This window comes from Natrix helvetica, assembly GCF_964273705.1.
Source record: "Natrix helvetica genome assembly, chromosome: Z".
Taxonomy (NCBI): domain Eukaryota; kingdom Metazoa; phylum Chordata; class Lepidosauria; order Squamata; family Natricidae; genus Natrix; species Natrix helvetica.
In genome coordinates, this window is record NC_138554.1 from 142,413,539 (window position 1) to 142,429,102 (window position 15,564).

The 15,564-nt window shown below is 45.7% G+C and overlaps 1 protein-coding gene across 1 annotated transcript in view; it reads left to right on the top strand.

Moving 5' to 3' along the window:
- The window catches only part of LOC309401629 (uncharacterized protein), a gene marked incomplete at its 3' end in the record, with an annotated part of 207,395 nt that extends 204,050 nt beyond the window's left edge, over window positions 1-3,345 (top strand). The window contains exons 3-4 of the mRNA XM_081970697.1: window positions 2,466-2,520; window positions 2,651-3,345. Coding sequence (XP_081826823.1) covers window positions 2,466-2,520; window positions 2,651-3,345 — 750 coding nt within the window. The remainder of the gene's footprint in view (window positions 1-2,465; window positions 2,521-2,650) is intronic.
- Between the last annotated feature and the right edge of the window lie 12,219 nt (window positions 3,346-15,564).

Consider the following 15,564-nt stretch of genomic DNA (forward strand, 5'->3'; position numbering starts at 1 on the left):
AGGAGTTTGGTTCAGATGGCTATTGCCAGAAGGAATGTTGATCTTTTGGGAGGGCGATAGAATTAGAATTAATACAGTTATGGAGGCAGAGGCCTTCATTAAAAAACACATTTCCTTTCTAGATGGAAGAGGGGACAGTACACAAGATATGAAGGAGGGAGGGGCCGTGGCTCTGCCAGAGGGCAGGGGGAGGAAGCAATAGTGAAAAGACTCAGGTCACAAAAATGAGTTTGAAACATTATTGCAATTGTTGTCATAATGTAATCGTTGGAAGTGATATAAAAGATTATTGAACATATTGTTGATATAATGCAAAACAAAAAGCTGCCAATGTTTATTTTTTAATTTTTGATTCCTTTTTTCTGTAAAAGTTGTGAGATTCGGGCAGATTTCTACCTTTCGCACGATGTAGCTGTCAAAATTTTCTTGTACCTATTTACCCTTTCCTATAAACATTTGTAAAAACTAATAAAATTCTTTTTTTAAAAAAAGAAATATCAAAGGCCCATTGGTGCCTCTGGAGGCTAAAATGGGCCACGTGTGGTCCCCCCTGCACCTCATTTTCACCCTCCATGACCTCCTGCAGTGCTCTGCTGGCTGAAAACATGCTGTGAAACAATGCAAAAAAGAGGTGGAAAACAGGCCAAAAATGGCCCTCAAAATGAGTAGAAAATGGGCCCCAAAACAGGCTGAAAACTGGCCCAAAAATGAGCTAAAACGGCTCAAAAATGTGCTGCAGGAGGCCATGGAGGGCCAAAAGAAGGGGCAGGGGAACTGCGCATGGACTCCCCTACCCCGTTTTGGCCTGCAGGGTGCTGCAAGAGGCACCCGTCCCTCCCACCCCAGTGCCCCCCCCCACCCTCGTGGAGAACTACCATGCTGATGCAGCCCTCAAAGAAATCCAATTTAACACCCCTGCTCTAGGTAGAGTGGGGCAGACGCCGCTGCGGTCCTGACCGGATGAGGAGGGGTATGCTATGGCCTGGCTCACCCTGCCCCCACCTTGAATTTTATCATCGTGGGACACCTCAAGAAGGGATACGTGGTCCACTCAATTTGGGGAGAGGGCCTTGGGATGAAGAGCTAGGGAAGGAAGTTAAGGACTTAGGAGTACAGGTGGTTTTTCATCTATCCTTCCAACAAAAGGCCAACATCCAGCAAGACAGCAAAGGATTTCAGAAACAAACCACTGGCTTAAAAATTGGCCATCCAGAGAACTTTGGTATCCTAGACCTGGGTCTGGTCTTAAATAAAATTTAAATTTTCTCCATTGGTAGTAAAAGGTCCCAAAGTGGCCTCCGGGTAGAAATGAAACTGTCAATTTTGCCAAAACGCTCAATTTGGCCATCTCTGCCAGTTCCATCCACTTCACCATCCATTCTGCAATGTAGGTATGTTTAAGTCCTTTCGCTTTTGTGCATATAATGGATGCTGCTGTTATCATATATATAATCCAACTTTTAGAAGATCTTTCAATCTGCTGATTAACCCCAAAATTAGGTCTCTAGTATCTGACTTTTTTTTCTAAAACATCCCTCCCGTCATTAGCTTACTCTTACCAATCTTTTCTCCTCAGACTGTCAAATATAAACTTCTTCTATGTGCCAATATTGAACCAAGTTGTCAAACATGGATTCACGAAGGTTTAGACCACGGGTGTCAAACTCAATTTCATGGAGGGCCGCACCAGGGTTGTCTGTGACCTTGGGGCAGGGTATGCATGGCTGGGGTGGGCGTGGCCAGCTCGATGTCACTTGTGTCAGGGGTGACTGTGGTGGCCCAGATGGGGCTGGGGGGATCCATTGCCTCCAGCGGAGGAAGAGGAGACCAGGGAGAGCTGCAAACTCTTGTCCTCCAGAGGAGCCTCGCCGTCCCTCTCATGCCCACACAGAGGAACCCTGGATGGTGGCGCAGGCTGTCCAGAGAGCTAGTTTATTTTGCTAGCACTCTGCCAGTGAAAACTGAGCTTGGGAGGGGCACTCCATTTTCAGCTGCAATGGCCTCCTGTGGCACTCTGCCTATGAAAATGGCCGCCACCAGATTGTAGATCAGCACCTGTCGGGCTGGGCTGGGCCGAGGCACTGCTGGCCAGCCCTTTGCTGTTTCCAAGGCAGCCCCATAGGCCATATTTAAGCTCCCCATGGGCCAGATCCGGCCCCTGGGCCTTGAGTTTGACACCCCTGGTTTAGACAGAAAAGTTCTATGTATCCCAGGTCGCAGCTCACACCTTTAAATATGAAACCCCCAAAGTGCAGGATCCAGAGAGTTGAAGAGCTGCATGAAAGGGGGTGAGGATGTAGGGAACAGGATCAAGATGGGCCAGCCTCCAGGGCAGTGAAGAGGGGGTGTCCCTCTTTTAGAGCCCCTCCAATTCCTCCCTGCGTCTTCTGGGGAAAGGGAGTTCCTGGCAATCTCTGAGCAAGGCTGCCTTTTCATTGGCTGATTCTGTTTCCCTTTTCATCCAGAAATCCCGGGTTTTGTGCTGTGTGATGTGTCTGGAAATGGCAGGAGGCATCCAAGGTAAAGTCTTGGGCCCTGGAGGGGTGGCAGTGTGCGGTGGGAGCTACTGGGATGGAGGGGACAGGCTGAGATGGCCGTAGGCTGCTGACCTGGTTCCCTTCTTTGTCTCCTCTCACATTTTTGGTTGCAGGGCCTGAACGGAGGATCGTCCTGATGGGAGAAAGCGGATATGGGAAAAGTGCGACAGGAAACACAATCCTGGGAAGCCACGTCTTTGAATGCCGTTCTGCCACCAAACTTTGCCAAAAGGAGGAGACGTGGCTGAAGGGCAGGAAGATTGTGGTCGTTGATACACCTGGCTTGGCTGATTCGCCTTTTCTTAAGCCTGATATGCCTGGCGTTTTCTCTTGGTTTAATCCTTGGAATCCAATCTTTTACCATGATTATATTACAACTAAAATTACAAAGTTTGTCAGCTTCTGTTCCCCAGGTCCCCACGTTATTCTCTGGGCCATTCGTTTCATCCACAAGGAAGCAGCTCAGGTGATCCAAGAGATTTTGAACCGTAAAGGCAAGAATTACGTGATCCTCTTGATCACTCACAAAGAGGAGCTGGGAGGGAAGGCGCTGGGGGAATTCATATCCGAGGGAGATCCCTCTTTTAGGGATCAAGTGTCCCAGTGTGAGAACCGGGTCCTTGTTTTTGACAACCGGGCCGAAGGAGAAGACCGAGAGGCTCAGGTGGCCCAACTGATGACCATGATTGATGAGCTGGTGCAGAAGAACAGAGATGCTCCTTATTACACAGAAGAGATGTTAAAATCAGATTTAAAGAAACAACTAAATAAAGAAGCCACCTCCTTCTTGCTTTCCTCTTTGAACTAGAGACCGGAAAAGCTTTCTAACTGAGCTTCTTTCCAAGGTGGCAACTCTGTCAAGGTCAACATCTCCGCGTTTCGCTCCTTCTGTTCTGTGTTCTAATCCAGCCCTCACCATGTGACCTCCAAAGAACCCGAGTCAGAGATTCGTGGCTGAGCCAATTCCTTCTTCCAGAAACATGGTTTCTTACCTCGGGTGACAGGACTTTCTTCAAGGCCACCTGAAGATCCCACACCCCCACCTGAGGACCAGTCATTCTTTAAGAGTCAGGTCCCTTTGGAAGCTCTTTTGGGCTTCCCACCCACCAGTCCTTTGAGGTAGACCAGGCTGGGAAGCCACCAACACAATAAACATTAGAACTCTGTTTTACAGATAGGGATTGTACTAGCAGAATCTTGAAAAGGTTTCCCCTTCACTCCCTCTGACACCAAAGAGCATCAGGAGAGGGCAGCCTTGAGGTTCTTTCTCACCTCTTCCTGTTTTCCTGGGGCAGCTTCATGTTGCCACAACAGCTGCCACAATTTTCTGCAATGCAGTCTCTGTAGTCCTTCCAGTGGTCAATGTGGACTCACTAGAAAGAGCATTGGTGTTTCAGCCAGAGGTCTTCTTATTAAATCTCCTCCTTTCTTACAAAAGAGGTTGTGTCTTTTTTTGTGTGTGTGGGGAGGTCTGGTGGGGTTGGTCCATTCAGCTGAATTTATACCATTCTATAATGCACTCACAAGGCAGAGGTAGTCAAACTCTTAGAATGGGTGTCAGCATTCCAAATATCATCCAGAAATAAATCAGAGTCCAAGGCAGAACTATCCTTAAACTTCCAATTTAATTAGAGAGACATGTTGGCACATCTGTAGCAATCCCGAATCTGAAACTTCCTGGTTTCCCACCCAGTTGAAAGTTCAATATCTTGCCCCCACACCCACAAGTTCATCACATAATCCAATCTTCTTCAGCCACCCTGGCATTTTCACCCATCTCGGGTACCATTCCGGTACAGTGCTCCAGAGGGCCCACCCGCCCTCCCGCACTCCTTACCGGTATTTGAGCTCTTTGAGGCTTCCGTATGGAGCGTATGGTGCCTGCGCGATGCTCTGCGAAGCAGCTGGAGCGTCACGGAGGCATTGCACAGTGTCGCAGGCGGTAAGTACACATGCGTGCGCTGTGTGCGTGTGCGAGCATGCTGCGTGCATTCATGTGGTAGACGCCGGGCCCCGTTGCACTGCACTGGTTGCAACAGGGCCTGGAATCCACCACTGGACTGAGGGAATTGGAGAGAGAGGCCTGAGCGAAAGGTAGAGAGGGAGGCCTGAGGGAACAGGAGAGAGAGAGAGCCCTGCAGGAATGGCAGTCAGAGAGAGAGTGGCCTTTTGGAAAGGGAGGGAGAGAGGATGAGGAAAACGTAGAGAGAGAAACAGAAAGAGAGGCCTGAGGGAAAGATAGAGAGAGAGGATGAGGGACAGGTAAAAAGTGGGGAGGGTTAGGGTGGAGGGTGGGGCAATATATATGTATGAATAAATTAGAAGATGGGATTAATGAAACATTGTTATGCTAGGAGAAATTTATATTAAGAGTTATAGATGTTAAATTAGCTTAGAAAATGGGATCAATGTGTTATTATTAATCTAAGAGAAATTTATATTGTGTTTGTTGGGAGGAGAGGGGTTACGAGTAATCTATTTTAAGACGGGGGGAGGGGAGGGGGCAAAGTATTTGGTATAATATTTGAAAGTGAATTTTTGTGGGGGGGTTGGGGGGTATAGCATTTGTATGAGATTTATATTGTATGGCGGGGGGGTGAAAAGGGGGAAAATCTGTTTGTACAAAACTCTTTTAATAAAAAAAAAAGTGGGGTCTGCAGAAAAGGTAGAAAGAGGGGCGGTATGCAGGAAAGAGGGAGAGAGAGAGAGCCCTGAGGAAAAGGAAGAGAAAGAGGCTGAGGGAAAGGTAAAGAGAAAGAGCCTTTTGGGAAAGGTAGAAAGAGAGCCTGAGGGAAAGGTAGTGAGAGGTCGGGCCTGCGGTAAAGGGAGAGAGAGAGGATGAGGGAAAAGGAGAAGGAGAGGCCTGATTGAAATGTGGAGAAAGGCTGGGGGCAAGTTAGAGAGAAAGGCCTAAGGGAAAAGTAGAGAGAGAGACACCCAAGTGAAAGACAGAGAGCCCTGAGGGAAAGGTATGAAGGACTACTCAAAAGGGAGAGAGGGACTGAGAGAAAGGGAGAGAAAGCCTAAGGTAACTGGCAAAAGAGGCCTGAGAGATGGAGAGGGCCTGTGGGAAATGTAGATAGAGACTGCTGGAAATGTAGAGAGAGAGGCTGAGGGAAGGAAAGTGTGAGAGAGAGGCTGATGGAATGTTAGAGAGAGAGGCCTTAAAGAAAGGTAGAGAGAGAGAGAGAGGCCTGAGCAGAAGATAAAGAGAAAGCCCCAAGAGAAAGTGAGAGAAGCCGAAGGGAAAGGGAGAGAGGGGGCCTGAGGGAAAGATATAGGTAGAGAGCCCTGAGGAAAAGATACAGAGGCATGAGGGAGTTAGAGAGGGAGAAAGGCCTGATGGAATGTTACAGAGAGATGCCTGAGGGAAAGGTAGAGAGAGACTGCTGGAAATGTAGAGAGGGATGCTGAGGAGGATGTAGAGAGAAAGACCTGTGGGAACGGTAAAGAGAGGACCGAGGGAAATGGAGAGACATCTTGAGGCACACGTGCCATAGGTGGCACATGGAACCATATCTGCCGGCACGCAAGCCATCAGCTCCAGTGCTCATGTGCGCACCAGCCAGCTGAATTTCGGCCTTCCGGAAGGCCAGGAAAGCCATTTTCACCCTCCCCAGACTCCAGGAAAGTCTCCGGAACCCGGCGGGGCAAAAACTGCGTCCAATGGGCGAACCAGAAGTTCAGAAACAGAGGGTTGATTTGCATTACGAGTTCCGGCACGTATGGGCACTATCGCTTGCGTGCCCTCACTTTTTTGGCACCCAACAACAAAATGGTTAGTCATCACTGATCTAGAGTGTTGGCTATTCCTTCCAACTGAATGTCATCCGCAAATTTGAGATTTTGGCAAAAAATGTTTGTATCTGTTGCAAACTGATGGCGTCACCTAGGCGGTTGCTTGCGACACGTTTTCTCTAGAATGTTAGTACATCAGGGGGAAGCTCTGATTAGATTTTTGAGGAAAATGTTATGTTATTTTCCTTCTGCTTTAAAGGCTTTTTTAGTTCTCCGAAAGCAAACATTTTCTATCATTTTTTTTCTCTGCATTATTTGGTGGAGTGAGGGAAGGTAGAAGCAATATTTTGTCTTCTCAGGTGTCCTCTCGCTTTCTTGCTATGCTGCTCCCAGGAGTGATCGGTTTATCTTCTGCCTAAAACAAAAGTTATCCTGAAATGTTGCTTCACTGCTGGTCGGTGAAGCCTGTGTGTGTGATCGTTTAAAATCCTGAATGTGTCAGCTTCATTGTTACATTTTAAACCCCTTAACATGGCATTTGATGAGGTTGAAAGGGAGGTTGGCGGAAAGTATAAATTGACAATTTTGATAGAGCCCCCATGAACAAGTATAGCCTTTGTAAAACGCAACAAATAATTTCTTTTTTTTAAATAAAAGTTTTTTTAAATTTTCAAAACAAACACAACACATCCTTCTTTACATACTGTAGAAAGTGTATCAGTTGGTTACAAAAAGGTTTACATGCATCTCTTCCACAGTCAACAAACATAATTCATATTAACTCAAGTATTTTAACTCAGATATTTATACATGTTACCATCATCATTTGACTATAATTGTTTAAACATCCTTCATCATAAAATATAACAAGATCTAATACATAACCATATACTGGCATTTAATTTACTATTTCTAAAATCCTCCAATAACACTGAATCCTTATGTCCTATTCTAGCTAAACATCCATAATATTTAATAACAAAATTTTCTAATTCTCCTTTCCAAATCACTGTTTACAATTTACATGCAGTTTCCTTATGTTGTACCCATACATATATATACATTGTTATCATTATCCCTTCTTTATTTGACTATACCCTGTATCATATCATTTCCCCCCCTTACAATCAAGACTTAATTGAATTTAACTTAATTCTTTTTTAATTAACCTTTATATATAATCCAAAAGGGTTTCTAATCTTCCTTTCATGGGTACCATTCAATATTCATATCCAATTAGTACTTATCATAACACTACACATTGTATACATTATTATCATTATCAATTATTTATTTAACTATATTGTCACTAAATTTCACTAAGTTTAACTAGTTTTAAATTTTACTCTTCCATCTATCAACCTGTACCTTTCCAGTAGCAAAACAGTCTCATATCTTCTGCCATTTGTGATGTCAGTCCTCTAATCATCTCCTTAATCAAATTTGTATGGACTAATCTTAGCAACTCCTTGCTTATAAAATCTCTCACGTAATTTTGATGCCCTTCTTCTGTTTCCTTAATTTCTTAATCAGCTTGTCTTTGATTGTCGGTAGTGTTATCAATGATATTTCTAATAAAATTTCTCTCTTTAAATCCATAAATTCTTTTGTTTTTTCTTCTTCTGTATGTTGCCATCTGGGGTAAAGTTCCCTTCCATCTAATTCCTCTTTCAGTATTCCACTCTTTTCCTTTTCAGAGACAAACCAATCACCATAAATATCAGCAATTTTAATTTCTTTATATTCATTTTCCTCTTCGATTTTTAGGATTTTAACCACCGTTTTTTCCATTTGATTAACATCTTCAACTTCTTCATCATATTTTGCTGTTGGATGCACTAAGTCTTCCAAATTCTACTTTATCCTCTCACATGTATCTGATAATTTCTGTATTTCTGAAAATATCTTTTGCAGACTTAAAACTTCTTTCTGCTATTGAAATTGTGCCATTATCTCCAGCTAACAAACACTGCTGTTCTATCTTAGAAGGTTTTAACAGGATTAAGCCTAGATTCACAATAACATTTCATTTTTACCTTTCTCTGGTTAAATATATACTTCAAAGGAACATCTGTGTGCTTTGCTTCTTATCACTCTCTATAAACAAGCAGTGAGACCTTAAAGTGCCAAGCCAGGATAATCAGTGAAAAAAAATAAAAGTGTTTCATTTCCAATACACAAACCTCCAGCCTCCGAGTAGCAGTGTTATTGTTGCAATGTTGCAATTTTCTTTGTTTCTTTTGTATCTTTTTTGTATTTCAAGTTTTTAAAAGTCCGATTCTTAAATGAGTTAGAAAAAGCGATACCAGCCGGAGACCCAGGTCCTGTAATCCCAAGCACCCAGGGGTGCGAGAGGGGCAATGAGGGTCAGAGCGGGTGATCCCTCTTAAACAGCAAACCTGCATCCCCCGGACATAATTTGTCCCTAGGTCCCCACCGTATCTGCCCCTCCCACATACAGTAGAGATGGCAAATCCCCCAATGGAATGGTTTAATGTCTCCCCCAGAATCCCAACCCTTTCCAGCACTCCCGACCCGCGCCCATTAGTTAGCTCTGGCCTGTGTCGAGGCAGACTCCCCCCGAAGTCCGTCTGAGCCATTTGAACCAACCCCCCTCCCACCCCTTAAAATTTGAAGGGCTGATGGACAGGTAGAGAGAGGCTTGGGTGAAAGGTAAAGAGAGACAGCCCAAGGGAAAGGTTGAGAGGCCTGAGGGAATGGAAGAGAAGCCTGGAGGAAAGGGAGAGAGAGAGGCCGATGGAATGTTAGAGAGAGAGGGCTGAGGGAAACGCAGAGAGAGGCCTTAAAGAAAGGTAGAGAGAGAGAGAAAGAGGCCTGAGCAGAAGATAAAGAGAAGGCCCAAGAGAAAGTGAGAGAAGCCGGAGGGAAAGGGAGAGAGGGGTCTCAGAGAAAGGTGGAGAGAGAGAGCCCTGAGGGAAATGTAGAGCGAAAGGCCTGTGGGAACAGTAAAGAGAGTGTAGGAAGTTATCACCCAGCCCTCTCCCAGAAAAATGAAATATCCTAGGAAATATTGAAAAGGCAGAATATTACATTTCCCTGGATATGAAAAGGAAGAAACATGTTTAAAGACAGAATAGCTGTGTGCAGCTTCCTGCATCCCCCTTTGTCAATGGGCCATTAAGAAGGCCAAGCTAATCCACTTTACATAATAAAAGAGTTCTTCTCCCCTTCAGCTCCAGGGGGATGGGATTAAGGCATGATAACATTGGCCCTTTACCCAACTCCCCACATGGCATATGAGAACTCAACCAAACCTGGATTCAAAACACAGCCTAGAGAGTTCCCCTGCATGGCTCCATGGGAGTCTGACAACCAATCAGAAGACAAGCTCAAGATCAAAGGCCAGAGAGGGCATAAAACCAGGGACTCAGCTTCTCTTCTTCTCCACCAACACTGAAGCATGTGATCACCTTTTCTGTCCAGGACTCAAGCCATGTGGTCCTGTCCACCATTAAAACCATCTTTCCAAGCAGCCTCCATGACTCCAGGGTCTTTTTCCCCACTTGGAGCAAAACCCAGAAGGACATTTCTTCCAACAAGAGAACCGAGGGAAATGGAGAGACATCTTGAGCCACGCATGCCATAGGTGGCACTTGGAATCATGCCAGCACGCAAGCCATCAGCTCCAGTGCACACGTGCACACCACCCAACTGAATTTCAGCCTTCTGGAAGGCCAGGAAAGCCACCAGAGCCTGGGGAGGGAGAAGAACGGGCGCAACGGGCCAACTGGAAGTTTGGAAACAATCTATTTCCTGCTTCTGGAGGAGCTCCAGGGTAGACCATTTTCACCCTCCCCAGACTCCAGGAAAGCCTCCGGAACCTGGCGGGGCAAAAAATGAGTCCAATGGGCCAACCAGAAGTTCAGAAACACGGGGTTGATTTCCATTACAAGTTCCGGCACGCATGGGCACAATCGCTTGCGTGCCCTGACTTTTTTGGCACCAAACAACAAAGCGGTTAGTCATCACTGATCTGTGTTGGCTTTTCCTTCCAACTGAATGTCATCCGCAAATTTGAGATTTTGGTAAACAATGTTTGTATCTGTTGCAAACTGATGGCGTCACCTAGGCGGTTGCTTGCGACACATTTTCTCTAGAATGTTAGTACATCAGGGGGAAGCTCTGATTAGATTTTTGAGGAAAATGTTGTGTCATTTTCCTTCTGCTTTAAAGGCTGTTTTAGTTCTCCGAAAGCAAACGTTTTGTATCATTTTTTTTCTCTGCATTATTTGGTGGAGTGAGGGAAGGTAGAAGCAATATTTTGTCTTCTCAGGTGTCCTCTCGCTTTCTTGCTATGCTGCTCCCAGGAGTGATCGGTTTATCTTCTGCCTAAAACAAAAGTCATCCTGAAATGTTGCCTCACTGCAAGTCAATACAATACAATACAATTCAATAGCAGAGTTGGAAGGGACCTTGGAAGTCTTCTAGTCCAACCCCCTGCCTAGGCAGGAAACTCTATACCGTTTCAGACAAATGGCTATCCAACATCTTCTTAAAAACTTCCAGTGTTGGGGCATTCACAACTTCTGGAGGCAACTTCTGTTCCACTGATTAATTGTTCTAACTGTCAGGAAATTTCTCCTCAGTTCTAAATTGCTTCTCTCCTTGATTAGTTTCCACCCATTGCTTCTCGTTCTCCCCCCAGGTGATAACACACACACACACAGGATTTTATCGTTTAAAATCCTGAATGTGTCAGCTTTATTGTTACATTTTAAATCCCTTAACATAGCATTTCATGAGGGTAAAAAGGAGGTTGGCAGAAAGTATAAGTTGACAACTTTGATAGAGCCTCCATGAACAAGTATAGTCTTTGTAAAACGCGACAAATAATTTATTTCTTGTTTTCTTTCTTGAACCATTCGCTATGGAAGCAATCCATAAAATGGTACAGAGAGAGACTTGAGGAATGGAAGAGAAGACTGAGGGAAAGGGAGAGAAAGAGACTGATGGAAAGTTAGAGAGAGAGGGCTGAGGGAAACTTAGAGAAACGTGAGAGAAAGGGAGAGAGAGGCCTAAGAGAAAGTTAGAGAGAGGGGGATGAGGGAAATGGAGAGAGAGGCCTTAGAGAAAGGTAGAGAGAGAGGGGCCTGAGTGGAAGATAGAGAGAAAGCCCAGAGGGAAAGGGAGAGAAAGGCCTAAGGGGAAGATAGAGAGAGAGGCCTAAGAGAAAGTTAGAGAGAGAGGGGGATGAGGGAAATGGAGAGAGAGGCCTTAGAGAAAGGTAGAGAGAGGGGGGCCTGAGTGGAAGATAAAGAGGCCTGAGGGAAAGAGACAGAGAGAGGCCAGGTGGAGAGAGAGCCCTGCAGAAACAGTAGTTAGAGCAAGAGAGAGGCCTTCTGGAAAGAGAGCAAGAGAGGATGAGGAAAAGGTGGAGTGAGAGAGCTCTGAGGAAAACGTAGAGAGGCTGAGGGAAAGGTAGAGAGAGAGGCTGAGGGGGAGAGGGAGATGGAGGCTGAGGGAAAGTTAGAGACTCCTTAGGGAAAGGTAGAGAGAGGGGGCTATGTGGAAAAGAGAGAGAGAGCCCTGAGGAAAAGGTAGAGAAGGAGGCTGGGGGAAAGGTAGTGGGAGGCCTGAGGAGAAGTTAGAGAGAGGGGCTGAGCAAAAGATAGAGAGAGGCCTGAGTGAATGGTAAAGAGAGAGGGCCCAAAGGAAAAGGTAGAGAGGTCTGAGGGAAAGGAGAGAGAAGCCAGAGATAAAGGTAGAGAGAGAGAGCCCTGAGGGAAATGTAGAGAAAGACCTGTGAGAGGACCGAGGGAAATGGAGTGACATCTTGAGCCTATCATCTAGAGCCGTGATGCCAAACATATGGCACACGTGCCATAGGTGGCACTTGGAACCATATCTGTTGGCACGCAAGCCATCAGTTCCAGTGCTCATATGCACACCAGCCAGCTGAATTTCGGCCTTCTGGAAGACCAGGAAAGCCACCAGATTCTGGGGAGGGAGAAGAACGGGCCCAATAGGCCAACTGGAAGTTTGGAAACAATCTATTTTTGGCTTCAGGAGGGGCTCCAGGGTAGGCCATCTTCACCCTCCCCAGACTCCAGGAAAGCCTCCGGAACCTGGCGGGGCAAAAAATGGGTCCAATGGGCCAACCAGAAGTTCAGAAATATGGGGTTGATTTGCATTACGAGTTCCGGCACGCATGGGCACTATCGCTTGCGTGCCCTCACTTTTTTGGCACCCAACAACAAAACAGTTAGTCATCACTGGTCTAGACCAGTGGTCGGCAAGCCGCGGCTCGCGAGCCACATGCGGCTCTTTACACATTTTAATGCGGTTCTTCTGTGTGCCGGGCGCCCCCTCCCCTCCCTCCTCTCGGGCACTTCAAAACAAGCGCCCCTTTCCCTTTTTTCGACCCACAATGATTAGGGAGGATCCTGAAGTCGGGCGGGGACGAGAAACAAGGAGGCAGAAAAAGAAACGGAGGCTAAGGAGCTTCCCTCCGTCCCCTCCGAGCAAAAATCTAACCGGTTAGATTTTTGCTCGGAGGGGGCGGGGGGGGGGGAAGCTCCTTAGAATCCGTTTCTTTTTCTGCCTCCTCGCTTCTCGTCCCCGCCCGACTTCAGGATCCTCCCTAATCAGGAAATCAGGAAAACTAGTACTGACCGTGTCAGTATTGTTTGGAATGGAGCTGAGCACAAGAGAGTCTTTAGAATAGAACAGAGCTGGAAGGGACTTTGGAGGTTTTCTAATTCAGCCACCTGCTCAAGGAGAACCTATACCAGCTCAATAAATTGTGTATACATTGATGGCATTTTTTAAAAAAAGGCTTAGTCTGTAAAATGTTTCAAAAACTAAAGACAGCATGGCATAAATGAGTGGGATAAATAAATCAGCCCACTTTGTGAAATAAGTGGGAAACAGAATTAACACACAGCCTTGACCTTTTAGTTGTTTGGATGCCTGGAGTTTCTTGCCATGAGCCTTTCTATCCTATTTTAAGAAGTAATTACAATTGGAGTATGGCTGGCTGGGGAATTCTGGGAATTGGAGTCCACACCCCTTAAAGTTGTCAAGGTTGAGAAACAGGCTCACCTTCAGCTTTATGATTTTTAATTTGTGTGTGTGTGTGTACCATTCCAGTCAGTCTTGATTACTTTATGATTGGGTATATGTGGAAATGGGTGAGTTAATTTGGTGGCCATGGGATTTGGTAACAAAGTTGTGGGAAGGGAACCTTAATCCGGGTGCGCTCAAAAGGCTTTCGAGGAAGTTGCAATCACAAATTGGTTTAGCATTCTTGGACAGTTCAGCATTACAAACGTTAAGTCATTTGGGATCCTTCCATGTTGCACGCTGGTTTTTCTTCACAACGTCCTTCCAAGCGTTGATACGTTTTGAGGTTTGCTACTGCCCGCCCAGCTCCCCGGTTAGATTTTTGCTGGGAGGGGGCGGGGGGGAAGCTCCTTGGCCTCCGTCTCTTTTTCTCCCTCTTCGCTTCTTGGGGCTCCACCAATGGGGGAGCAAGGCCCGCCCAGCGCCAGGCTTTGGGCTAACACAGAGGTCTGCAAAGTTGGCTGTTTTAAGACTGGTAGACTTCAATTCTCAGAATTCTGGGAGTTGAAGTCCACCAGTCTTAAGAGCCAATTTTGCAGATCCCTGGGCTAATATGATTGATGCCCTTGGTGGACTTCAATTCTCAGAATTCTGGGAGTTGAAGTCCACAAGTCTTAAAGCTGGGGTTTTTTTCCTAAAGGGTTAGGGATGCAAGGATCTTGTAACTTGACAGCTTTAAAACTTGCGTGCTTCAAATGCCAGAGTTTATTGAAACTAAAAACAGTGTACCATCCTATGTATTTTCGGTTTTAAAAATGTGGCTCTCAAAATAAATTTCAATCGTGGTTTTGGCGAGATTTGGCTCAGTTGAAAAAAAAGGTTGCCCACCACTGGTCTAGACAGTGGGCTATTCCTTCCAACTGAATGTCATCCGCAAATTTGAGACTTTGGTAAACAATGTTTGTATCTGTTGCAAACTGATGGCGTCACCTAGACAGTTGCTTGCAACACGTTTTCTCTAGAATGTTAGTACATCAGGGGGAAGCTCTGATTAGATTTTTGAGGAAAATGTTATGTCATTTTCCTTCTACTTTAAAGGCTGTTTTAGTTCTCCGAAAGCAAACATTTTCTATCATTTTTTTTCTCTGCATTATTTGGTGGAGTGAGGGAAGGTAGAAGCAATATTTTGTCTTCTCAGGTGTCCTCTCGCTTTCTTGCTATGCTGCTCCCAGGAGTGATCAGTTTATCTTCTGCCTAAAACAAAAGTGATCCTGAAATGTTGCCTCACTGCTGGTCAGTGAAGCCTGTGTGTGTTATCGTTTAAAATCCTGAATGTGTCAGCTTCATTGTTACATTTTAAATCCCTTAACATGGCATTTGATGAGGTTGAAAGGGAGGTTGGCAAAGAAAGTAAAATTTGTCAAGCTTTGATAAAGCCTCCATGAAAAAGTATAGTCTTTGTAACACGTGACAATTTTTTTCTTTCTTAGAGAGAGAAAAGCAGGGAAAAAGAGGGAGAGAGTCCTGAGGAAGAGGGACCTGAGGGAAGGGAGAGACAGAGGCTGGGAGAAAGGTAGAGAGAGGCTGAGGGAAAGGTGGAGAGAGGCCACAGAAAAGATAGACAAAGAGTGTCCTGAGGGAGAGATAGTGTCCGGAAGGAAAGTAGAAAGTCCTGAGAGAAAGTTAGAGAGAAGCTGAAAGGCAGAGAGGGGCCTGAGGAAAAGGTAGAAAGAGAGAAGTCTGAGGGAAAGATTGAGAGGCCTGAGGGAAAGGGGAAGTGATTAGCCTGAGAGAAAGGGAGAGGGAAAGAGAGAGAGGCTGAGGGAAATGAAGAGAGAGGCCTGAGGAAAAGAGAGGGGGGGCTGAGGGAAAGGTAGAGAGAGCGAGAGAGATAGGCCTGAGGGAAAGGTAGAGTGAGGCTTGAGGGAGAGGGAGAGGGAGAGGGAGGGAGAGGAGAGAGAGAGAGAGAGAGAGAGAGAGAGAGAGAGAGAGAGAGAGAGAGAGAGAGAGAGAGACCTGGGAGACCTGGGAGAAAGGGAGAGAGAGCTTGAGCCAATCATTAGGCTCAAGATCTAACTCTTCTCTCTTGCCTGAGAGAGAGGTTGAGATAGGGGCTGAGGGAAAGCCTGAGAGAGAGGCCTGAGGGAAACGGAATGAGAGAGAGAGAGACCAGAGTATGCTAAAGGTGCCTTTTCAAGCGGTAACTGTACTTTATGGTTTTTCTTTGAAGACATTTCGCTTCTCATCCAAGAAGCTTCTTCAGCTC